The following is a 27376-nucleotide window of genomic DNA, read 5'->3' on the forward strand; positions in this document are numbered from 1 at the left end:
GCGCCACTTTGCAAAAACAGAAGAGTTGACAGACAGGGGTACCTCTAAACTAGTGGGATCTTGGCCCTTATCCTCAGCACCAGAAAACAAACCATTCATTTAGACACAAGATTTTCTGGTGGTTGGTTTTCTAGCTTCCCTGGTAATATTAAACATGCCCAAAGAGTAATGGTGCCTGAAGTGTACTGACATTTTACATCCAACCTGAGATCTGTAGGGTCCAAAGATTGGGATGTATGAATAAACCCCTGTACTGTAAACAAGTGTGCATGTGAGGAAGTGCTAGCACTGCCTCATCCTGCCAATTTCCTTAGCATGGAGAACTAATGTTGCCTGTGCCAGAATACAGATTATTAAAAACATTCTTGGTCCATTCTTTGCTTCTAGATTATCCTGTGAATCAAAGGGAAGGTATAAACAAATATCCCCATCCATACTATCTGCTATTCATGCCTCTCTGCAAGGGTCTAAGGTAGGACGGTATAAAACAAATATCCTTATCCATACCATCTCCTATTCATGCCTTTCTGCAAGGGTTTCTTCAACAGAGCTGAAACAGTTGCCTGCTTTTTGGTGACGCAAACAGGTCCATCTGAAGGACTTCCATTTGTGAACTAGCTGGAGGAGGACCTCTTCATGTAACAGCCACTCATGAGGATAAGCTATTGCCCTGATCAATTTGTCTGCCATCGTATTTAATTATGAGGGATTGCCTTGAGACATCCTGTGCTGTACTGCAGATTCCCCAAAGCTATCTCAGCTAGCCTGCAAAGCTAATACCAGACTCCTACCTGCTTGCTGATGTACAATATAACCCCTGGTGTTATCACAAATGTCATGGTCCCTTCCATCCAAAGTTGTCTTAAGAGCTCTTATCCCCGGAACTAAAGCTGGCATGTCTGATATTGTCACACAGCCTATTCTGTGAGGCTAACAAAGTCTCTAAACTTTGACCTAGTCCAGATCTTCTTGGTCTGTGCTCTAATGTCCCTTCTTTTCTTACTTATATGGAAGATTCCTCTATCGCTTTTACCAGTAAAGGAAGAGGGGCTTGGTTGTTTCTGGCCTAAATGGGTAAACTGCCCAGCCTGAATGACTTTCAGCAGACTCTGAGCTAGTTTGAACAAGTTCCCTTGGCCTAACTGAGAAGAGAAGGGAAGCCACCCCCCAATCCTTTTTTTCAATGCGGTCTGTCTAGATAAAGGAGACAGGATTTTTTTTTTTTTTTTTTTTTTTTACTTTTTGATGGGGATGTCTGCTCATAAGGACTTAAGCCCCATTCCAGCAGGCTGGACATCTACTCAGAATCTCTCAATATTTTATGGATTCTGCACTTACCATCAGTAATAGAAACTTGGGGCTCCTCCTTGATTCAAAGGCCTGAGGCCAAGGGAAGGTCCCTGTAAGCCACAGGCCTGCATGGACGCTTTTGGGTCTGTGGTCACGATGGCCTCAGAATGGCCATCACAGGAATGAAGAGAAGAGGAAGGCTGCTAGTCTGGGAGATGTAAAGGTGTCATAGCTGGACCAGTTGCTTTGGACCAATCAGGAGAGAAATGTTTTTGAGCATCAACATCTAGCTCCCCGTTTGCATTACCCCTACACACTTTGTTAGGCAGAAGTTTGATGGAGGAAAAAGAACCAACCACGGACATGGCTGAGCACATCAAAGCCTTAAAGCAGTGACGATGCAAGTACCAGCCCACAATACAAAATCAACAGTCCTGGGTAAGAATCTTTGGCAGACACTGTAATTCATAGGTAGGTACTAGGCTATCTGCCTGAGGGCATTTTTAAGCCTAGCCAGTGTGTGTCAGCTTTCGCCGCCCCATTGATTAATCAACTGATCCTCTGTCAAGCAGAGCCAATGAAGTGATCCCAGGGGTGTATTTTCTGTTACCCATCCACTCATCAAGGTTTCTCTTGAAGAGTGTTAGTGAGGAGCTCTGCCTAATGTAGTTTGGAATTTTGTTCCAAAGCATGGGGAGTCTCTGTGACAGGAATCTATCCCTCCAGCATGTTCTATTTATTGTTGTGGCGAGGTTTAGCTCACTAGAGGGCGTGGCTCGCAGTGAGTTGGATTTCTTTAGGTGGAGTATGTCCATCAATTCCAAGTTGGACATGGTTTTGTAAGTCAGGCAGAGATCACCTCTGAGTAAGTGATATGCCACGGAGTACAGCCAAAGTTTTTTCAGTCAGGCTGCATAAGACATGTTTGAGGCCAGTAATCCTCTTGGTGAGGTACTTTTGTGGTCTCTCAAGCTGTTGGAAGTGTCTTGTGAGGTACATCCCAAATGGGGCATTAAACTCTATGATAGGCCTGATGAGTGATTAGAGGGGCACTATAACCTCTAGATGCAAACCCTTTAGTAATTAGATGGGTTACATAGAAGGATTTCCTAACTACAAAGGAAAGATTACTATCTACCTGGGTCCCCAGATCTCTTATTACCTCTTCTGTATTAAGGGGGCTGCCACCTATGTGGTAATTCATGGGTGTTTTGTTTTTCCCAAACGGGATGACTATGCAATGTTTGGCATTTAGCTTGAGATTATGACTAACTCCAGGTGTCCGTCTCAGTAAGGCCCTTTTGGAGAATGCCCGTCAGCCGGCGAGTCCATTATGGCTCCCAGTTTGCAGTCATCGGTGAACTTGGTTAGCCATAATCCTCCTGTGTTTGCCTGTACTTCTGAGAAGTATATGCCGAACAGTAGGGGTCCCAGGACTGAGCCTTGCGGGACACCACTTGTGACTGGTTTAGAGTCGGACCTGGAGCCCGCTATTCTTACAGTGTGAGTTCTGTCTGTAAGCCAGTTGGCAACCCATCTTGTGATGTAGGGGGTTATGTTCAGGCTGGTGAGTTTTTCTGCAATACCAGAGTGGGGAATGGTGTTGAAAGCCTTGGCGAGGTCCAGGTAGGCTGTGTGAACAATCTTTCCCTCGTCTATGGCCTTGGTGACTGTCATGAAGTCAACCAGGTTTAGTAGGCATGATCTGCCCTTAAAGCCGAACTGGTTCAGGTCAAACGTTTGGAGGTTCTCAATGTCTTTGTTAATGAGTTCCATGATGATGCACTCCATAGCCTTGCAGACCAGGCTAATCAGGCTTATGGAGTGATAGTTACCAGGGTCAGTTGTGGCCCCTCCTTTGTGGAGTGTAATAACCGTTGCTGTGTGCCATTCTACGGACACGTAGCCTGTGAGGAGGCTGAGGCTGAACAGCATGTTGAGGGTGGGGGGTTAGTTTGTTCTGTAGTTCGTGCAAGCCGCAGCCTGGGACACCATCTGGTCCCACTGAAGCTGTGTTTTTGGCTTTTGAAAGGGCTATTTTCACCTGTATGTCTGTGATTTCCGGGACGCTACACTTTTCCGGTACTGTTGTGGGCTCTTTTGGGGGTGAGAGGGGGGTGAAGTTTGCACACTGAATCTATCTGGCAGGAAGTTGGAAATATCAGTAGGTTCAGTATATTTTTGTGCTATTTTGCACTAGTTCAGTGCATAACTGCGAGTTGCCACTTAAGATTATTAACATAGCTAAAGAAGTCTTTGTGGTTATCTTTTGAATCCTTGGCTATTTTTCTTTCGAAGTTAGCCTTGGATGACTTTATGAGGGACATTAGTTTCTTACTGATAATGATCAGGGATGTCTTTCCTTCTTGCGATTTACTTTTTTTCTGAACTAGTTTCCTCCTTCTATTGTATAGCCTGTTTATGGCAGGGGTCCACCAGACTGGTTTCCTTATCTTAGAGGAGTGAGTCTTGGTTTTGCTAGGGATGGCATGATCCATGCATCCTTGTAGGTGCTCATAGAGTGCATTTCTGCATCTTGGGCAGCATTATTCTTTAGTGTGGGGGTTGTGAAACTTACTGCCTCTGTCTTAACCAAGGTGAAGTTTGCTTTAGAAAAGTTTTTTTACTGTGTTTCCTTAGTTGGGAGTGGTGGTGGGGTGTGGACATCCAGAGTGATTAGTTTATGGTCTGATCTAACCAGTGACGGGTTGACCTCGGGTGTGGAACACCTGTTGCCCATGTTTGTGAAGACCAGGTCCAATATGTTTCACCTCTGGTAAGGGAGTTTAGCAACTGATCCAGGGCATTTGAGATGATGAATTCCAGGAAGCGCTGGGCCTGGTAGTTTGTACTCTAGTAGTTTTCCCAGTTAATGGTAGGGTAATTGAAATCGCCCAATATCAGGGTGTTCGGTAGGACCTTCATGTTTTCCAGTGTCTCCAGAAAGGTGGAGTGGTCTTCCTGGGTCATGGAGGGTGATCTGTAGCAGGCCACAATTTGCATTGCAGATTTGCCCGATGTTAGCTGCACATGGATGATCTCAGAGGTATCATGCTGCGCCCACCAACCTGGAGGTGTAGGTATCCTTGATGAATATAGATACACTCCCTCCTTTTGTGTTTTGGGCCGTTTTATGTGGCCGAAACATGTGGTACGAGCTGTAGCCCAGTAGTGCTGGGGTGGGTACTCTCTGGAGCCTTGAACCAGGTTTCAGTTACTGCACAGATGTCGACATTCTCCATACTGAGGAGTGCTTTGAGCGCATGCATTTTGAGATTTAAACTCCTGGCATTGAGTAGCATAACCCTCAGTTTTTTGTTAATTGTTCTGTTTACAGAGGTGGGTTTGACTTTTGAGCCTTGCCTAAAAAGGCACTATGGGGCAGCAAGAGCCTTAGCCAGTATTCAAAAGCCTAGGGGTGACAGGTGCAGGCAGTCTCTTGCGAAGCAACGTGGCTTGTCGAGCATATAGTCCCAGGCTGACATTGGATCCCCTTTGAATGACACCAGAAGCTTAGCCAATTGTTGAAATTTATCATTTTTTTCTTTATTCTGAGGTATCATTCTTGGTGAGGGCAGGATGCTACTCAGGGTCAGGGTCATACCAGCCTGGGCTACATGATCAGAGAGCTCTTCCATGTCTCTTTTCATGTAGTCCAGGGAGGTACTTCTCAGGTCATTCACACCAACATAAACAATGAGAGTCATATTTGCACTTGTTCTGGGGTGACCTGAGTGCTTGTGTTATGGGGCGTATTCTGGCTCCTGACAGGCAGCTAACAGTAACCTTCTGCTTGTCCAGCCCAGTTAGTGGGACGTCGGTGTACCTGACTATAGAGTCACCTATTACTAGTGTGTTAGGTATGTTACTTCGCCTTAAGGGCTGTGATTGTGTGGCACACTGATTTTGTGTTTTATGTTTTGTCTGGTGTGTGATGGGAGGTGCAGGTTGTTTGGGTGCCTGCTTTGGAGGTCTCTGATGCTTTTGCAGGTTTTTATTTAGAGCCTCCGAGTATGATTTTGTGTATTTATGTGTATTTTTGCCAGTGCTGGTTTAGTAGGTTGATGTGTGGCTGGAGGTGTGGTGCAAGTGTTAACCTTCTCCTCTTGACGGTCTGTTCCAGTCTTGGGTGAAGACAGCTTAGTCTCCAGTTTGGCTGTATAATTGCATCTCTCGCATATGTTATTGTTTTGTGTTAGGAGGAGAGGGTTGTCTGTGTACATGAGGCAGTTGTAACATTGCCTCAGATACCCATATTCACCAGCTGGACTGGAGAGTACACCTGAAATTGCCCTTTGGTCATGCCTGAATAGTAGGGTGAGCTGCTTAGTCGCTTGGTTGGTGAGGAGTGAATAAAGAGCCTTGCCCTGCTGGGCACTCAAGTGTCAGGGTATATTAGTGCTTGCTATTAGGTCTGAGCAAGTGCTGGGCTGGAGGATGCTTTTTGAGTGCTTAGGTTGAGAGTTAGACTAGTTTCAAGGGAAAAACAGAAGAGGAGACTTAGTGGAGCTGGGAATAATTTAACCCTAGTTAACCAGCACTGCCTGGCGCGCAAAACCGTGCAAACACGGTTTTTATAGCAGGGAAATGAAAGAGATAGAAATTAGCCCAAAATGGCCAATACACTACTAACGTCTGGGCTGGAACCACTCCTCCAGGGACAGATAGGCTGCTCAAAGCTCCCCTCTCTCACAGGTGAACAGAGAAACTTCCTTCTATCCAAGTAAGATATGGGCAACCCAGAAACTTGTAACACAGCCCTGAATTCAGCACTAGCCTGAAAACTGGACCACACTAGCTTAGAAAGGCGGGAGATTAGGATTTTTTTTTTTTTTTAAAAGGTAAGGCAAAAACAGTAAAAAAAAAAACCACTTAAAACAGCTTTAAATGACTACAAACGATCAGAAAAGGCTATCGCACTTTAGTGTGTAGCCTACAACAGTTAAACAAATTATTTAAGCCAAAAACAGCTTTTTAAAAGTGTGGGCAGTCAAATAAGTACAATATGTGAAAAAAAGCTTTTGAATCACAATAAATGCTGGAAAACTGGGTTTAGGCGGGTACAGCAAGAAAGCACAGAAAACTGATACTTAATCACTCCAAAGTGTCTCTAAGCTAGAAGGCTTGTATCAGTTTTAGGCTTTCTAGTGCTTCCTAGTAAGTTAGTTGCATTGTTCTGCACCAAGACAACGAATACAACTACCATGGAAATATCTGTATGGGATTTGCTTACCAAGTCTGCACTTTCCCTTTCTCTTGATAGGCATAAAATGGTAGCCACAAGAAACTCTCATGCAATCAAAAAATGTACAACAAGGCAGAGAATTTAAAAAAAAAAAATCCCCAGTGGGGTACTTATCTATCAGAGTTCTGATGGATCCATATGGACACAAAGGATCACTAAGCAAAGCTTAACAAGACGTCTGCACATGTACCATAACAAGAACATAACAGCTCCTCCTGCAGAGTGATTCAAGCAGCAGAGAGCAAAAGAGTGACTTTTTCCTGATACAAGTACAATTTTTGTGGCTTTTTTACTGTTTATTGTCTAGCAACTGCATTTTCGCCTATTCTCTACTGCATTTTAAGTGATTTTTCTGTGTTTCAACTGTTTAATTGATTTTGCACTTTAAAAGTTTCTAATTGTTGCGAATTGTATCTGTAGGCTACACACTCAAGTGCGCAAGCCGATTTATAGCATTTAAAAGCATTTACTGTCTGTTTTTCTTTCTCTGTTGAAAAAAAAAAAAAAAAAAAAAATCTCTTGTTTTCCCGCCTTGCCTGAACTAGAATAGTCCAGTATCAGAGTTTGCTGATCCCTGGGCTTTGTCTTGGTTCCTGAAACTGTTCCATATCCATATTTGGCAAAGGGAAGCTTCTTTGCTTACCAGTGGGAGTGGGAAGCACTGAGCAGCCTATTCGTCCAAATCGGAGTGGTACAAGCCAGAAACTAGTAGTCCATTGGCCATTTTGGGTCAATTCCTAGCTCTTTTCAACCCCCTGCTATAAAGCACGCTAAAGCGCGCCTTTTTAGCTTGATATCAACTCAGCACAGCTCCTCGTGGTGTCCTGCAGAGTGATTCAAGCAGCAGAGAGCAAAAGAGTGACTTTTTCCTGATACAAGTACAATTTTTGTGGCTTTTTTACTGTTTATTGTCTAGCAACTGCATTTTCGCCTATTCTCTACTGCATTTTAAGTGATTTTTCTGTGTTTCAACTGTTTAATTGATTTTGCACTTTAAAAGTTTCTAATTGTTGCGAATTGTATCTGTAGGCTACACACTCAAGTGCGCTAGCCGATTTATAGCATTTACTGTCTGTTTTTCTTTCTCTGTTGGAAAAAAAAAAAAAAAAATGTCTCTTGTTTTCCCGCCTTGCCTGAACTAGAATAGTCCAGTATCAGAGTTTGCTGATCCCTGGGCTTTGTCTTGGTTCCTGAAACTGTTCCATAACCATATTTGGCAAAGGGAAGCTTCTTTGCTTACCAGTGGGAGTGGGAAGCACTGAGCAGCCTATTCGTCCAAATCGGAGTGGTACAAGCCAGAAACTAGTAGTCCATTGGCCATTTTGGGTCACTTCCTAGCTCTTTTCAACCCCCTGCTATAAAGCACGCTAAAGCGCGCGTTAGCGCGATTTAGCACGGCGGTGTCACAGGAGCACACAAGAGCAGCGGCGGTTAATCAAGGTTAAACCATTCGGGCTACCTAAAGTCCACTCTTAAAATTTTCCCTTAAAACAGCCTTCCTTGAACTGTACTACTGTTCAAACCTGCGTATCCTATAACTAAAAAGTTCAGCTCTACTTGATTCCTAAGTAGACTATTCTCTATCTGTAAGCCTAGCACTTACTCCTAAAGTACTTTTTTACCTTGTTATAGCACTTTTATTATACATAGTACCCCACCAGCCTAAAACCCCTTCTCAAACACCCACATCCCCCGGAGTCCGTTTTTTTTCACGTTTTTTGTCTACTCCTTCTAGCATGTCGAGGGATCAGTTGCTAGTGTCCTCTCCTGCTCAGCTGGTGAACCTGGGAATATTGAGGCAATGTTACAATTGCGCCTCATGTACACAGACAACCCTCTCCTTCTCCCACAAAACACAAATACATGTGAGAGATGCAACTATACAGCCAAACTGGAGGCTGAGTTCTCTCAACATAGGACTGGCAAGACCAGACAGGAGGAGAAGGTAACCACACACAGCACATACCCAGTCTCACATAGTACTATCACAACTTCAAATCATACACATAAACACACAAAGACATACTCGGAGGCTCTGATCAAAAATCTACCAAAACAGCAGAGGCCACCAAAGCAGACACCCAAACTGCCGCCACCTCAGAACATAACACATGAAACACATAGACCACATAGTCAGTGTGCCAAACAGTCACAGCCCTTAAGGCCAAACACAATGCCAGACACACTTGTCATTGGTGACTCCATAGTCAGACACACTGACGTCACGCTCACCAGACTGAGTAAGGAGAAGGTCACAGTAAGCTGCCTGACGGGCGCTAGAATCCGCCACATAACGCAAGCACTCGGGTCTCTCAACAGCAGGTACAAGTATGACTCAGTCATTGTCCATGCTGGTGTAAACGACCTGAGACGTACCTCCTTGGACTACATGAAGAGAGACATTGAGGAGCTCTCTGATTATGTAGCCCAGGCAGGTATGACCCTGACCTTGAGCAGTATCCTACCTTCACCAAGAATGATGCCACAATACAGAGACAAGATGATCAGCTTTAATAATTGGCTTAAACTCTGGTGTCATTCAAAGGGGATCCAATGTCTGTCTGCCTGGGATGACATGCTGGACAAGCCACGCTGCTTCGCAAGGGACGGCTTGCACCTGTCACCCCTGGGCTTCCGGATATTGGCAAAGGCTCTTGCCACCCCCATAGTGCCTTTTTTAGGCAAGGCTCAAATTCTAAACCTACCACCATAGAACACAATAAAGGAAAAAAAACTAAGGGTAATGCTGCTCAATGCCAGAAGTCTCAACCTCAAGATGCACGCACTCGAGGCCCTTCTCAGTATGGAGAACATCGATGTCTGTGCTGTGACGGAAACCTGGTTCAAGGCTCCTGAGAGCACCCCAGCACTATCAGGCTTTACCTCATATCATGTGTTCCGGCCCCAAAATCCGGACACCACCAAAAAAGGAGGGGGGGGTGTCCATATTCATCAAGGACACCCACACCTCAAGGTTGGTGGCAACGCACGATGCATCGGAGACCATCCAGGTGCAATAAACCATAGGCAAGACTGCTCTGCAATTTGTAGCATGTTACAGGCCACCCTCCCAAACTCAGGAACCTCACATAGCTTTCCTGAAAACACTGGAGGGGATAAATGTATCTCCAAACACAATCATATTAGGTGACTTCAACTACCCTAACATAGACTGGGATCACTACTCAAGCTCAAACACTCTAGCCCAAAGGTTCCTAGAGTTCATAAACTCAAATGCCATGGAACAACTAGTCACCATCCCCACAAGAGGTGAAAACATACTTGATCTCATCATCACGAACATGGGGTCACAATGCTCAACACCGGAAGTATACCCCTCACTGGTGAGATCAGATCATCAACTAATCTCACTGGAGGTCCTCATCCCGCCCCCACCTGAGATAAAAAAGACCACAGTAATGAACTTCTCAAAAGCCGACTTCACACTTCTAAAGACTAGTGTGGTCTCTTTTAAGGCCCCCGAGACGGCGGAAAACATTACTCAAACCGCTGAATCACTTACAAATGCCTTCTACCAGCACCTACAGGACTGCATGGATCAGGCAATCCCAAACAAAGACTCTTTGTACCAAAGGCAAGCGTCCAGTCTGGTGGACCCCAGCCATAAACAAGCTCTACAACAAAAGGAGGAAGCTACTACAAGATAGAGCAAAATCCTTAAAAGGTAAGACACCTTTGATCATCATAAGTAAAAAACTAAGAGCTCTCATAAAATCATCCAAGGCAAATTTTGAGAGAAAAATCGCTAAGGACTCAAAAGACAATCATAAGGCCTTCTTTAGCTATGTTAGAAACCTGGGAGGAAACTCCCAGATATGCTCAGAATTAGTTCATAAAGATGTAAAAATCACGGAACCTACAGACACAGCCAACATACTGGCTGACAGGTTCAGTGCAAACTCCCCCCCCCCCCAAAAAGGAGAGATATCTATACCAAAGGATAGTAGCCCCCCCAAACATCTCTAACGTCCAGGTGAGAACTGCTCTCTCCAAGGCGAAAAACACAGCATCCATGGGGCCAGATGGTGTCCCAGGCTGTGTGCTCCATGAACTCAATGAGGAATTAAACCCACAGTTAGGACAGCTGTTCAATCTTAGCCTCACCTCAGGATACGTACCCAAGGAGTGGCGCACGGCAACTGTGGTCCCACTTCACAAAGGCGGTGCCTCCACCGACCCTGGAAATTACAGTCCCATCAGCTTGACAAGCCTGATCTGCAAAGCTATGGAGAGGATCATAATGGAACTCATAAATAAAGATATAGGGGACTTGCAGACTTTGGATCCTACCCAGTTTGGCTTTGTCAAAGGCAGATCATGCCTTTTAAATTTGGTTGACTTCTTCGAAACAGTCACCAAGGCCATTGATGAGGGAAAGGCAGTCCACACAGCCTACCTCGACCTGGCAAAGGCTTTCGACACAATACCCCACTCAGGTATCATTGAAAAACTCATCAGCTTAAATGTAAACCCATACGTCACAAGATGGGTTGCAAACTGGCTAAGTGACAGAACCCACAGGGTCAGAGTTGCTAGTGCCATGTCAGACTCAAAGCCTGTCACAAGTGGTGTCCCACAGGGCTCAGTCCTGGGCCCACTCTTGTTCGGCATCTACTTTTCAGAAGTACAAGCAAACACAGTAGGATTATGGCTAACAAAATTTGCAGATGACTGCAAACTGGGCGCCATAGTCGAGAATACATCAGACACAGATATCCTTCAGAAGGGTCTCATAGAAACGGATAACTGGTGCCAAAGCCATAGCCTAAAGTTAAACGCCAAGAAATGCATAGTCATACCCCTCGGGAAAAACAAGGTTACCCCTAGCTACCATATAGGTGGCAATCCACTGAGCACAGAAGAGGTTATCAGGGATCTAGGGACCCAGGTTGACAGTAACCTCTCGTTTGACACTCACGTTGCCAAAGTAGTTAGGAAGACCTTCTACATTGCCCACCTGATCATGAAGGGATTCACATCTAGATCAAGGGAGGTCATTGTCCCCCTGTACTCATCACTCATCAGACCAATGATTGAGTACAATGCCCCATTCGGAATGTATCTGACCCGACACCTGCAGCAGCTGGAAAGGCCCCAAAAGTTCCTCATCAAAAGGATAAAGGGCTTCAAAAATATGTCTTATGCTGCCCGACTGAAGGAACTCCAGCTCTATTCAGTCGCTTACCGTTTGCTCAGAGGTGACCTGTGCCTGACATACAAGGCCATGTCCAACCCAGAATTGATGAACATGCTTCACCTCAAAAAATCTAGATCCCTCAAAACTACAAGGGCGGGAGACTTAAACCTGGACACGGTTATTAATAGGACGTGTTGGAGGGACAGATTCATCACCCAGAGACTCCCTATTGCTGTGGAACAAAATCCCGGTACATGTGAGGCAGAGCACCTCGCTGGCCTTGTTCAAGAGAAATCTTGACCAATGGATGGGAGATCGCAAATATACCCCAGGGATTACCTCAGTGTCGCTGCTTGACAGAGGCACAGCAAAATAATGGGCATAGTTAAAGGGGTGGCGAAAGCCACAAAACTCTGGGCTAGGCTTATAAATGCCCTTGGACAGATAGCCTAGTATGAACCTATAAGAAAGGTCTGAACATGGCACAAGTGTATGTCGCCTTTTGACACAGCATCAATGGGACCAGACGGTGTCCCGGGCTGCGTCCTACATGAACTCCAAGAAGAACTAAACCCAAACATAAAACTACTGTTCAGTCTCAGCCTTACTACAGGATATGTACCCAAAGAGTGGCGTACAGCAACAGTGGTCCCTCTCCACAAAGGTGGTGCCTCAACGGATCCTGGAAACTATCGCCCCATAAGCTTGACTATCTTGGTCTGCAAAGCTATGGAAAGGATCATCATGGACCTCATAAATAAAGATATTGGGGACCTACAGACACTGGATCCTACCCAGTTCGGCTTTGTTAAGGGCAGATCCTGCCTCTTAAACCTGGTCGATTTCTTTGAAACAGTCACCAAGGCCACTGACGAGGGGAAGGTGGTCCACACAGCTTACCTGGACCTTGCAAAAGCCTTCGATACAATACCCCACTGAGGCATTATAGATAAGCTCACCAGCTTAAATATAAACCCCTATGTCACTAGATGGGTTGCAAACTGGCTCAAAGACAGAACCCACATGGTTAGAATTGCTGGAGCCATGTCAGACTCCAAACCAGTTACAAGTGGCATCCCACAAGGCTCAGTCCTGGGACCTCTCTTGTTCGGTATATATTTCTCAGAGGTACAAGCTAACACGGAAGGACTGTGTCTGACTAAGTTTGCAGATGACTGCAAACTGGGCGCCATAATCGACTCTTCAGCAGACACAAGCATCCTACAAAAGGGCCACATAGAAACAGACAACTGGTGCCAGAGCCATGGCCTCAAGCTAAACGCCAAAAACTGTATAGTCATCCCCTTTGGCAAAAACAAAGTGCCCACAAATTACCACATAGGTGGTAATCCATTGGCACGGAAGAAGTAATTAGGGACCTGGGGACCCAAGTTGATAGCAATCTCTCATTCGACAACCACGTGGCCAAAGTGGTTAGAAAAACATTTTATGCAGCCCACCTAATCATGAAGGGATTCACATCTAGATCAGGGGAGGTCATCGTGCCTCTTTACTCATCCCTCATCAGGCGCATAATTGAGTACAATGCCCCTTTTGGGATGTACCTTACCAGACACCTGCAGCAACTGGAAAGAGCCCAAAAGTACCTCACCAAGAGGATCAAAGGGCTCAAACAGATGCCATATACTGCCCGGTTAAAGAAACTCCAGCTCTACACAGTGGCATATTGCCTGCTCAGAGGCGATCTGTGCCTGACGTATAAAGCCATGTCCAACCCGGAATTAATGGGCATGCTGCACCTCAGAAAATCCAAATCCCATCGAGCTACGCGCTCGAGAGACTTGAACCTCAGCACTGAAATAAATAGGACATGCCGGAGGGACAGATTCACAACCCACAGGCTACCTTCACTCTGGAATAAAATCCCAGTCTAGGTTAGGCAGAGTCCCTCAGTGACTCTCTTCAAGAGGAATCTTGATGAGTGGATGGGAGATGGTAGGTCTACCCCGGGTATCACTTCTGTGACACTGTTAGACAGAGGCACAGTAAACTAACCTCGAAAAAGGGCATGGTAAAATTCATTTAAAATGGGTGGCGAAAGCCAAACACACTCTGGCTAGGCTTACAAATGCCCTAAGGTAGATAGCCTAGTATGAACCTATGAACTAGCATGTTGGATGTGTGCCAAGAAAAGGCTCCTCAGCTCTTGAAGACTGGCCTGGTATATAGGACATCTATATGTGCTAAAATTACAGTGAGAATATTTAAGTACACTAGGACATGAACTTGTTAAACCTGCCTTTAAGGGAAAGGGAAGTAGGACAAACCCAGAGTCAAACAGACGTTGCCATGAACTTAACAGTGCCATTATATCAGTTATTTAATAGGTCATATAGGTATGGAGAGATTCCTCATGATTGGAGACATGCACTTGTTAAACCCGTCTTTAAGGGAAAGGGAAGTAGGACAAATCCAGAATCATATAGACCCATTTATTTTCTTTCATGTTCTGGAAATATAACGAAGAAGGTTATATTGGATAAAATATCAGAACTGGAAAGGTTGGGACTTGAAACCATACATATCAGCATGCATATGTTGAAAACAGATCTATTACCACCTGTAACATGATGTTGTATAATATAACAGTTATGAATGAAAACTTGTGCTGTGATGTAATTTACTATAGATTTAATTTCGACATTTGACAGGGTCATAGACAAAACACTGATCAATAAAATAGAACAACCAAGTATTCATGTACTCTTGCTAAGATAGACAGCTGTATGCCTTACAAATAGGACACAGCAAGCATCATACAGCAACTGGAAAGTGAAATTCAAGGTTACAGTCAGGGCATCTCCCCCACAGGGCAGTATCCTAGGTCCATATTTTCATACTATATCTTTCAGATCTATCTTTTGCATATGAAGAGCACCTCATAGAGCAACTGTTTAACTGGGCAGATGACATGAAAACGAGTTAACTGTGTGCGTTACAGAAAGGGCAGGTCTACAAAAGAATATGACTAAACTGACAAACTGGACACAAGATAATAATATGCTGACAAATACGTCAATAACTAAGCATATGAGTTTTGGAAGACAAACTGAAGGTGAATAGTTAATACAAACACACAGTGACTGAAACTGTAGATCCAGCTTTGAGCTTTTCTAATCATATCATTCAATTGGTTAAAGATAATTGCAGAAATATTTGTTGCATTAAAAGAATTGTAAAGTCTAGGGAATTCAGAAATGATGAAGTCATTGTTAGTTAGTTATATTAGACCCAAACTTTACTATGGAATACCAGTATGGAAACCTATACGAAAACAAGCATGAGTAAACTAGAAAGGGTACAGCAGAAATATACCAAGGGCATTTATGGATGTGAAAATTGAAGTTATTACAAAAGAATAAAACATTTGAACTTGTATAGTGTCTCGTATAGATATTTAAGAGGAAACCTTATTCAAATGTATACAGCATTTAGAGACAATGACCTCTGGGAATGCTTAGATTATCAAAAAGTAGTAGAGAATCAGACAACCTACGCAGAAAAGTTTATTGGAATGTGAAGTGTTCTGACAGAGTAACTGATGTATAGAACAGACTATCAAACAACATTAAAGCAAGCACTAGTTTAACAGCCTGGACACATATTATGGAAACTGCTCTGGTACACTGGCAAGCTAGAAGGGCATTAATGCTTGTGCTTGAAATGTTTTATGTATGAAATAATGCTGAACAGTCTATTGATGTGTATGATTTTTTACGTTTCCAGATGAACAGTTCCACTGAAGTCTCAGATATAAAGAATACTGCAACCGTGCCTTAATGACAATATCCATTACTCTGATCTCAGCATGTACTGGTCTGAGTGCCAGATCTTCATTTGTAATAAATGTCACTGTTCTGCTGGTTGCAGATCAGATGCCTTCAGTGCTGAAATTCCAATGAGTAAGGGAGTATAAGCAGTATGTGTACTCCTGCTGAAGCAGTGATACAATCTTTTGCTGTCAGTAGTCCATAGCAGCATGGTCCAAACACTGTAAGCACATACCAGGCATAACATGCAACTTTCCAGTGAGACACCTATACCAGTTTCTGTAAAGAAGCAGTGTTGGTCCAAATACAGACCTGTCCCTCAAATTGTCAGTACAGACGCAAGAAAAAGCCTGGAAACTGATTTTGTTTCGATTTACAAACCATAAATGTATACAAATAAAGGTAGCATTTCTAAGTAAGCACATTTAATGCACCTGTCTTTACTCATCTGATAAAAAACTAAGGCATTTTAAAATTTAGCTTGTGCATACTGTTGCATGATTCATCCTGTTAACAAGGGTGGTTCTCTCTCAACCCAAATGCTGAACAAACAATCCACCTCACTCACCTGTGTAATGACTGCATCTAGGCCGCTTTGCCCCCAAGCATAATCTCCAGGGTTTGAGTGCAACATCCCGCTCCTTCAAAACACAAAAGTAAAGTAGCACTAAAAACACTATTTGAAATCCAGTCAAATGTTTGCAGGTAAACCAGGTGTTAATGTACATACCTTGTATCTGAATCAAACTTTAATCGGCAATGATATTTTTTGAGGACTTGCATCAATCAAAGCTATACAACTTTTACAGTAAAGCTTCCTCTAGCTAAAAGATCCAAAGCTTAAGGGCAGTGATGCATTCAGAATTCTTTCAAAAATGTTCCAAGCACATAACACTAATGTATATTTACTGTCATCAGATTTTACACCTGCATATTACAACATAGAAGGCAATGTGTGGTAAATCAAGCTTGACTTATGGAACACAATGGTGAAGCGCACCACACTTATCACTGATGCAGAACACATGGAAGTAGAGTTATGTACATGACATTTCAAGTACAGCTGCAGAAGGCATTCACCTCAGCAAGAAATTCTTGAATGACAGGTGACTGTCAAGGTATACCAAGGGTATCCAAAACAATGGTTGCTGAATATAACAGCTCATAAAAATGAAAGTAGCACAAGGACATTATGAAACATCATACACAGTGAGCAAACTACTGTATCCCTCTAATATATTCCAACTCCAGGGTTGTACTACCAAGAAACATGGAATATACAATAAGGCAAAATATTTAGTTTTCCATGTGGTTCTGTGAAATTTGACCTGCAATACAAAGGAACATTATGTAGGACGTGCATACTCCAAACAGGAATGTAAATGGGTATGACAACCCATTGAAAAAAATTAATAAATCATTTTAAGTTAGGATCTATTCAGTGCACTTTGTATCCTGCATACATATGACTCAGCTGATGCGTTTCACATATTTCATAGATTCTGTCTACCATACTGGACATACTTCCTTACCAAGTATCTCACCGCAATGCCTCAACCCTATCAACAAGATACAAATCAGTCAAGTCCTCTGTCTCCTATGAATGCTTGATTTCAAACATTCTAATTCTAAGTATAATTAATTTCAAACATTCACCATACAGCAATCATTTTTTGTTGAAACCTACGCCCAGAAATGTGGCATTAAAAATCCATACATTTAAAAAGAGAATGAGACGGGGGGGGGGGGGGGGGTCACTGAATAATGAACACTACAAATGCCAGAAAAATAACTGCACCTTCTTAGCATATTAGATCGATGAGGGGAGATGTAGGAGGGGACTCCCCTCATGGGTCTCACTGACTGGGATCATCCCCACATCCAAACAGCGTTCAGAATTTTTCTTGGATGCTTCAACATCTGGGTTTGGGGTAATGCACACATCCTCCCAGTGCAGAATGAGTCTCCATACAAATTACATAAAGCTGAGTCACAAACTCTGCAAGACAACTCCTAACCATTAAGAGCACTTTCTATAAGACATGACACAAAATTAACAAATACACAACTAAATACCTGCTCAAATTAAAAGTAACTTTAAAAGTCAATGCTGCAATGACAGGCTGCCCAACCAAATGGCGATGATGGAAGGCTACTTGGGATCCACCACGGGGAGTCACTTTATGGATATAATGGGTATGTTCTTATTTTATTAACTGATCTACGGTAAAGCTCCTCTTTCACCGGGTATTATCCCCTCAAGCAAATCAGAATTGAGCCTTTTCACAGAAAAATGCTGCAATCAGTCTAAGAGCCTTGTTAAGAAATGCTGTGATGCAAGGTATGAGTTACATAAGCAAGCATATTCATTTTCAAAACCTGCTAGTTCATTTTATGCCCCTGGCAAGCACCTCTCTCCTTTAAATTAAAAATAACCACTCAAACCTGGCAGGTCAATGTTAAACATGTAGCAGAATACATACTTGCCTGACTTGCATGAAATTTCAATAGCATTCAAGAGAACCAATCATGCACAGGGGTATGGTGAAAAGGTACTTCTTATCAAATAAGAAGGGACATCTCATCAACTAAGGTAAGAACATTTTCATTACCTGATGTAAGGAATCCTACTTAACTAGTCTTTGGGTACTGCTTGGGATTTAGCCCAACTATCAGGGTTAGAAGGAGCCGAAGGATTACCATGAGCTAGAGCTCAGAATGCAGGCTCCTATACAACCATATATTACATTTGAGATTAACACAAACATGTTTAGTTGAAGTGAATACTACCAAATGACTGCATCACACAACAGCATGAAACTCCCAAGAACTTCCAAGATGCATCATGCAAAGGTGAATGCTACTTAGAACAATGCACTTCAAGACAAACCAACACCACTGAGCAAACAGGCCCTAGCAGCTTATTTGGCCAACCTATTCTCATGAACATTAAGTCTTAAAGGACAAAATTTGTTTCTCAATGGGGTTTGCAGATGCAGTACTCAAAAGTTCTATAAGAGTTTCAAGGCCTTCAATCCAAAGACCATGTAAGCCTCGTCACTATGCACCCCTCAGGCTTCACCTTTCTCCAGGAGGGAGAGGCCAGTTAGTCTTGGTGTAAACTTGACAGCATCCATCCAGTAGTCTAGGTTTAGGTTGAAAGAAGATAGAGTCACACTGTAAAACCTGCAGAGGTAGTTTATTCCAGAAAGGGGAGGTGCTTAACGATTAATCTCTATCTTTCCACTACATTCTGCTTATTTGCTAATGAAGGGTTAATAGCGGAACCACATAATTTAATGACATTTAGGAGATTGAGATCTACTGGATCTCTAATGGCACAGTAACCAAGGCACAAATTCCCCCTCAACCCCCCATCCCTAGGAGTCTATAAGCCACAGAGTACAGGGACAGTGCTTTCAGTCTTTCCTAGTAACAAAGGTACTTAGGGCCAGAGATATTTTTCTTTAGGAATCACTGGGGCTGTTTAAGTTTGTTGATATGTTAAGACACACTAAATGTTGAGTGCTGTACTCTATAATGGGTCTGATCAGCACATTTACTGTAATAGAAGATGTTCAAATAAGTCACCTCTGCAGTAATCGTAGCAATATGGGTTATATCATGCAAAGGATATAACAACTGGCCAGCCTTCCAAAGCTTTTTGCCACCTTCCAGACAGCTGGCACATAAAATGTCAAGGGAGAAAAACAGAAAAATGGGTGCCAAAAAACTTCAGGACTTTCTTACCAACTCAGAAATAGGAGGTAAGGGTCCTGATAAAAAAAAAATGTAAATGTTAGGAATACATTTAAAAAAGTCCTCACTCTGGCAATACAACATAGAAATATAAGTTGGAGGGATGGAGTGGCTTACTGCAGCAATGATTAATTCCAACATCTACTGTTAAGGTAAGTTTACTTACACAACTATACTACAGTCATTCATTAAATCACTTCTGCAGTACCCTTAGCAACATGGGACTTTTGCCATAGCTTACAGAAATTAGGATTGGGAAGGATGAGGGTCCAGGAGCCCCTAGAAAATGGTCCTAAAAACAGATATAGAAAAGGAAATCTAGTCTATACTGCTTTGTAAAAGGATGTAAAGAGAATCAAGCAGTTGCATGTAAAGTCCACCATTCCAAAAAGCAATGAAAGAAGCAAATACCTGGGTAGAAAGAGCCTTGACCCTCCCTGAAGTATCCTATTATGGGTCGGAATAAGAAAAAGAAAAGCAACAGTTAACCATTTGAAAATGGTCCATTTTGATATGGGTTGCTCTTATTTCTTCCCTTCATATGAGATAATTAAGTTGTAAAGCTTTACTGAAGGATTTACTTCTGTCAAGACAATACTAGAGTTGTCTAGGCACAACCAGAGTATGAAGAATCCAGTCTTCCGTTTAGGATCTAGAAAGAACGCATGGCGACAGATAGCTTGACCTACAAAGTAAAACTTTGGAACCACTTTAGGCCTAAAAGGATGATTTGTTCATAAAGAAATCCCTTCTTTATGGAACACATAAAAGGGATGATCTACCATAAGAGTTAGCAACGCAGACATAGTTCTGATATTTGCAAAAGCAGTAAGAGTGTTTACCAAGTCATGAACCTTAAGACAACCTCATGAGCTGGTTAAAAGAGAGAGTGTGCTAATGTTCCCCAGAACAGATCCCAAGTAGATGCCATCTGTGTGGACAAAAGATTTTCTTGAAAGAGTTTTTGTATTAACCAGAAACTGCACTGAAAGGGGAGAATCAATGAGCAAACATGCTGAAAAGGCTGAGAGATGAACCTTGGACACAGCAGTAAGAAAGGCCATAGGATAATTTACACAAACACTGCAAATCCAAATGTTACCAAAGTACTAAAAGGGATCTGGTTTCAAGTGTAGCACAAACTAAAAATTGTAGCCATTTACCAAAATATGCTTTCCTCATAGCAGGATTCTAGACCTCCTTTAATACCTGCTGTTTATCTTCATGAAAAAAAATGCCTTCTAGATATCAAAATTTAATCTTTCAGGCAGTTGGTTGCAATAGCTTCAGGTTTGGTGTAACATCCGCAGCCTTCTTGGAACAGATCCATTCTATAACGACGCCTGTGTAATTGCCTTTGTCTGATTTCATAAGGGAGAAAGTACAGTTGTGTACACTTACCATAAATGTAGATATTTGAGTGTATTCACTGTTGCAGTCCTGACAAAATGGGTTATCCGGCTCCCGGTAGCCCACAGTCGGCCAGAATACCAAAGTCCTTGGTATATGACGGCTGCCTTCGGTTTAGCCCTGACATCAGGTACAAAGGAAGGCAGCCGATGACATTTCCTCAGTTTTTCTTGCCTTAACTGTCAGGAGTCCCCCAAAAAAAGGCAAGACCAGTAAAGGAAAAGTCCAGTCTGTGCCTAGGAAAAAAGGGGGATGGAAGGGTGGAGAAACTAGGACTGCAACAGTGAATACACTCTAACATCTACATTTATTACACAACTGTACTATGTTCATCGTGTTTCACTGTTGCAGTCCTTACAAAATGGGTAGATTCCCAAAGCCCAGGAAAAAATAAAAGGGAGGAGGAATGCCCACTGTTTAAGGGTTGGTAAGTATGCCCTGCAACAATGCAGTGGCAAAACCAGCCTTGGACTTAGAAAACAAGGGTAAATTGTAATGCTTTGTGAAAGTGTGGACAGAAGTCCAGGTAGCTGCTTCCAGGATGTCCCTAGTAGGTACACCTCTTTAAAAAGCTGTTGAGATAGAGGCTGCTCTAGTAGAATGGGTCCTAATACTCTTTGGAGGAAACCTTGCCATGCTGTAAATAACAAAAGTGAATACAATGAGCAATCTTCACTTAGAAATGGTCTGTTTAGAAATAGCTTTGCCCTGAACTCCAAGAGCAAAACTGACCAACAACTGATCAGACTTTTAAAAAGGTTTAGTCCTGTCCAGGTAAAATCTAAGCTGTCTATGCACATCCAGAGAAATGCAGTAAGGTTTCCCCTTTATTCTGAGAATTAGGAAAAAAGGTAGACAGGTGGATAGACTGGTTAAGAGAGAGACAGGCCAGAAACCACCTTAGGCATAAAAGAAAGATTAGTTCGAAGAGAAACCCTATCCACATGGAAGATGATAAAAAGGCTCTACTGCCATTAAGGCCTGCAGCTCAGAAACTCTTCTAGCTGAAGTAATAGCCAAGAGAAAGGCAGTTTTCCAGGAAAGAAACTTCAAATCTGCTGAGGCAGCTGGTTCAAAAGGAGGCAAAGTAAGTTTTTCAAGTACAAAATTAAGATCCCAAGCAGGAGTAGGTGCCCTTTTGAGAGGCTTTAAATTGCTAGCTCCCCTGAGGAACTGTTTCATCAAGGGATGAGAGAAAATGGGTTGCTCAAAGGAACAATGAGCAGAAATAGCTGAAGCATGAATCTTGATAGAAGAAAAGGAAAGTCCGCCATTAAGCAAGCCTGCCAGATAGTCAGGAATAGGAGGAAGAGTAGATTGAGAAGGGTTTTCCCCTCTAGTCTGCATCCAAATAGAAAATCTTTTCCACTTATCTGCGCAAGATTTCCTAGTACTAGGCCTCCTGGCCTCACGAAGGACCTCAACCACCTGTTGGGAAAGGTTTAAATTATGAGCCAGGCTGCCAAATGCAGAGTCTGAAGAAGAGGATGCAGAATCTCCCCCCACTCCTGAACCAAGAGATCTGGTATCGGGGAAGATGCCAAGGCTGAGACTGGGAGAGACTGCGAAGTAGTGGATACCAACGTTGCCTGGGTCAGTCTGGAGTTATGATGATGGCCTTTGGTTTTTCATCCCTTATCTTTAACAGTACTCTGGGAAGAAGCGGCAGAGGAAGGAATGCATAGATCGAGAGCTGTGTCCAGGGGAAGGACAGAGCATCCACTTTCCAAGCTTTATCGCGATGATCCCTGGTGCAAAAAGTTGGAAGAAGGTGGTTGGTAGGAGATGAGAAGAGGTCCACCTGGGGAGTGCCCCAACACTGAATGATGCGAAAGAAGATGGTCTTGTTTAGTTGCTACTCATGACTATCCAGGACCTGCCTGCTCAACCGGTCCGCCAAGGTGTTGAGCCTTCCTGGAAGAAGCTGAGCTATCAGATGAATCCCCATGGAAGCTGCCATGGACCATAGTATCGTGCTTTGTCTGCACAGGGGGTAAGAGTGATTCCCTCCCTGCTTGTTGATGTACCATGATTGTGGTGTTGTCTGTCCTGACTAGAAGAGTACCAGGAGAGAGAAGATGCTTGAAAGCCATCAAGGCCTACTGGACTGCCATCAATTCTTTCAGATGTATGTGCAAATGAACCTGATGACAGTTCCAAGTCCCCTGAATGCATCTGCCTTCTAGATGTGCACCCCAAGTGTAATCCAAGGCATCTATGATGAGAATCTGGCTGGCAGGAGGTGGACAGAAAGGCAGGCCTTTGTTCTGTGCACAGGCCGTCTCTCACCAAAGGAACTCCATCTGCAGGCAGGGAATCAGAGGAAGAATCAAGTCTAAATCCTGAGTGTGCTGACACCAAAGGTTTCTGAGGTACCATTATATTTTCCTCGTATGCAGTCTGGCATATGGAATCATCAGAATACAAGACGCCATGAAACCCAGGGCTTGCAGGAATTACATTGCAGAGAGCTGGGTCATGCTTGCCAAATTCTTGAAGCAATTTGAAATATCCATTTATTTCTCCTGAGGGAGGGATACCATCTGGGCGGCTGTGTTCCGACTTGCTCCCAGGAATACAATCTTCCTGGTGGGTACCAATTTTGACTTTTCATTGATAGTGTAGCCCAAAGAGGTGAGAAGATTCTTTACAAAGTCCAAATCCTTTAGAAGTTCCTCTGGAAAGTTCACCTGAATAAGACAATCATCCAAGTAAGGGTAGATTTGAATGTTTCTTTGCTTGCAAAAAGCAATGACTGGAGCCAGGCATTTTGTAAAAACTCTGGGAGCAGCAGATGAGCCAAAGGGCAGTGCAGAGAATTGGAAGTGCCTGTTCCCTGCCCTGAAGTGAAAGAAAGTACAGTTGTGTACCTACCATAAATGTAGATGTTTGAGTGTATTCACTGTTGCAGTCATTACAATTGAGGTTATCCTGCTGGCAGGCTACCCTCAGTCGGCCTGAGTTCCAAAGTCTAGGTCCGGCACCAGTTGCTGTCGCCTCCTCCCCGACGTCAGTGCGCCATGGGTATAAAAGATGCAGCAGACGCCATTTTCTTCAGTTTTTCTTGCCCCAGATGTCAGGTGCCCCTAAAATGGTAGGCTCACAAATGCCAAAAAGCATGCATAACCAAAAAAACAACTTTCCTTCATCTACAAGCAAATACACCACATAGGTTGTATAGAATAGAAAAGTACAGATAAGTCCCAGCAAGGAAAAGGGGGATGGAGGGAGGGTAACCTGGACTGCAACAGTGAATACACTCGAACATCTACATTTATGGTAGGTACACAACTGTACTATGTTCGTGTTTCACTGTTGCAGTCATTACAATTGGGTTGAGTCCCAAAGCTATGGTTGGGAGGCTGGTGATAAATAGGATTAGGAGAGGCTATTAGGCCCTGCAGAACTGCAGTGGCAAAGCCTGCCCTGGATTTAGAATAGAGAGATAAGTGATAGTGCTTTGTAAAAGTATGCAATGAACTCCAAGTTGCAGCCTCTAAGATGTCTTTGGTTGGTACTCCTCTGAGAAAGGCTGCTGAAGTGGCTGCTGCTCTGGTGGAATGTGGCCTAATGCCCTTAGGCACTGATTTGCCATGCTGTGAATAGCAGAAAGGAATGCAGTGGCTTACGACTTTGAAATAGTCTGCTTTGAGATAGGCTTTCCTTGTGATCCTGCAGCATATGCTACTAGTTGTTGTTCAGTCTTTCTAAAAGCTTTGGTTCTGTACAAGTAGAAGCGTAGCTGTCTGTGAATGTCCAAAGAATGCAGAAGTCTCTCACCCTTATTCTGTGGGTTTGGGTATTCCTTGGGTAAAAGGTAGGCAAGTGAATTGTTTGGTTAAGGGCCATACTGGTCACTACCTGAGGCATAAATATAGGGTTTGTCCTCAGAGAAACCCTGTCAGGATGGAAAATGATAAAAGGTTCCACAGCCATGAGTGCCTGTAACTCTGAGACTCGTCTAGCAGAGGTTATTGCTAGGAGCAGAGCTGTTTTCCAGGAAAAGAACTTTATATCAGCTGCAGAGGCTGGCTCAAAGGGAGGCAGTGTAAGTTTTTCCAAGACATAGTTGAGGTCCCATGCAGGTATTGGTGCTCTCCTTGGGGGTCTTATGTTTTTGGCCCCTCTGAGGTACTGTCTTAGTAATGGATGAGAAAAAATAGGTGGTTCTGTATTGTAATGAGCTGAAATGGCAGAGGCATGAATTTTAATGGATGAAAAGGAAAGGCCTTTATCCAGCATCTCAGTTAAGTATTGCAAAATCTGAGGAATATTTGGAACAATTGTGTCAATACCTTGTGCCTGCTTCCAAGCACAGAATCTCTTCCATTTTTCTGCATAAGACTTTCTGGTGCTAGGCCTCCTGGCCTCCAAAATAACATCCATAACTGCTTTAGAAAGAGGTGCGTCTTGAATGGCTACATTATCCGCCATGCTGCCAGGTTTCGGGTCCTCAGCTGGCTGTGCAGTATCCAACTGTCTTGCTGAGTCAAAAAGTGAGGAATTTGAGGTAGTGACCAAGATGGGCATCGGGACAAACTCTTTAGGATTGGGTACCAGTGCTGACGGGGCCAGTCTGGGGCAATTAGAATCATTTTTGGCTTCTCTTGTCTGACCTTGAGGAGTACCTTGGGGAGGAGAGGCAGAGGAGGAAAGGCATATACTGTTAGGTTTTTCCATCTGAAAGATAGAGCATCCACTTTCCATGCTTGCTTGTGATAAGTCCTTGTGCAGAATCTTTGTAGTTGGCAATTGTGAGGAGAGGCAAATAGGTCTATGTCCAGGCATCCCCAGTTCCTTGTTATCATGCTGAAGACTTGTGGATCCAATTTCCACTCGTGGGGATCCATTAGGTTTCTGCTTAGTTCATCTGCCAGAGCGTTTATCCTTCCTGGCAGGAATTGTGCTTGCAGATGTACTTGATAAGTCATTGCTGTGCCCCACAAGTTCATGGCTAGTCTGCAGAGGGAGTAGGAATATGTGCCCCTTTGCTTATTTATGTACCACATATGACTGTGGTATTGTCCGTCTTCATCAGTAGTTGTCCTGGATAAAGTATCTCCTTGAAGGCAGTCAGGGCATTTTGAACTGCTAGCATCTCTTTTTGATTGATATGTAGATGCATTTAACTTGCGGACCATGTGCCCTGAATACATCTTCCTACCATGTGTGCCCCCCAGGCATAATCTGATGCATCTGTTGTCAATGTCTGCCTGGCTGTGGGTAAGGTGAATTGCTGTCCCGTGTTGTGGTGACAGGCTTTTGCCCACCATCGAAACTCCTGTTGCAGGCAGGGAATAAGGGTAATTACTATTTCCAGGCTGTGGCAATGTTGAGTCCAAACACTTTTTAGATACCATTGAAGTTTCCTCATATGCAGTCTTGCATATGGAATTAGAATGCAGGATGCCATGAAGCCCAAAGCCTGCAGAATTTTTCTTGCAGATAACTGGGTCTTTGTTGCCAACATTTTGAAATAAGTAGTCAGTTGTCTGTGTTTGTCTGGTGTGAGATAAGCCATCTGGGCAGTTGTACTTAAGCTTGCACCCAGGAATATTATCTCTTGAGAGGGAACGAGTTTGGAAAATCTCAGGAGTCAGCCAACCAGCACTTGTGAACTGCTTTTGCTTCGGGCACCTCGCGGCAAGAAAGACTGAAGAAAATGGCATCGGCTGCATCTTTTATACCCCTGGCGCACTAACGTCAGGGAGGAGGCGACAGCAACCGACGCCGGATCTAGACTTTGGAACTCAGGCCAACTGCGGGTAGCCTGCCAGCAAGATAACCCCAATTGTAATGACTGCAACAGTGAAACACGAACATCTGCCTGCAGCTTTCCCTTATTGGGATGTGCAGATAAGCTTCTTTGAGATCCAAAGTCACCATCCAGGAATCCTTGGCCAGCATTGGCAACAACTGCTGAAGAGTGAGCATTATGAATTTGGGAATCACCAGAAAAGTGTTTAGAATGGACAAATCCAGAATAGGGCGCCAGGTGCCCCCTTTTTTGGGAACTAGGAAAAGTCTAGAGTAAAAACCCTAGCCTATCTGTAGTGCAGGAACTGGCTCTATTGCTCCCAGGTGCAGCAAACTAACTTGTTTTTCTGCTTCTGCCCTTAGATGTAGTAGAATATCTGGGTATCCTTGGTGGACTGGGAAGGTATGAAAAGAGAACTTGTAGCCTTGGGATACTATTTTGAGCACCCATTTGTCGTCTGTGATGATGTACCAGACATCTGAAAAAATGGCTAACCTTCCCCCCAAAGGAAACCCTGGGCCCACAGGGACAGGCAGGGGAAGGCCAGTCATTGGGAATGCTTGCTTTGGGAAGTTTGCTTAGAACTCCCCGATTTTGAAGAGGAAGCCTGCCAGTGCTTAGCCTTTTGAGGGGTGGAAGTCTGTCCCCTAGAAGACTTGTAAACCCCTAGGCCTAGAGCGACCCTGTTTACTAGGGTCAGGAAAAGTCCAATTCTTAGAAGGATAATGCCTACTAAAACGAGGAGGCCAAACTTGCAGAAACTCTAACAGTTTGCATAGATTTGGCCTTATCCTCCAACTTGTTCAACACCTCTTCTGCTTTGCTACCAAAAAGATTGCCTTTATGCAAAAGTACATCCAGCAATTTAAATTTGACAGGTTCAGAAAGGGGGCTGTTCCCTGAGCCAAGCATGTCTTCTAATAACAGAACCAGTGGCAGCTACCCTGCAAGAAGCCTCCAAAGTG

At 43.6% G+C, this 27376-nt stretch overlaps 1 protein-coding gene across 1 annotated transcript in view; it reads right to left on the reverse strand.

Annotated features, from left to right (window-relative positions):
* The window catches only part of RNF115 (ring finger protein 115), a 766070-nt gene that overhangs the window by 315838 nt on the left and 422856 nt on the right, over window positions 1-27376 (reverse strand). The window contains exon 7 of the mRNA XM_044079986.1: window positions 16053-16125. Within this exon, the coding sequence (XP_043935921.1) occupies window positions 16053-16125 (73 nt within the window). The remainder of the gene's footprint in view (window positions 1-16052; window positions 16126-27376) is intronic.

Source organism: Protopterus annectens, chromosome 8.part0 (assembly GCF_019279795.1).
Source record: "Protopterus annectens isolate FY-2018-M chromosome 8.part0, PAN1.0, whole genome shotgun sequence".
NCBI lineage: Eukaryota > Metazoa > Chordata > Ceratodontiformes > Protopteridae > Protopterus > Protopterus annectens.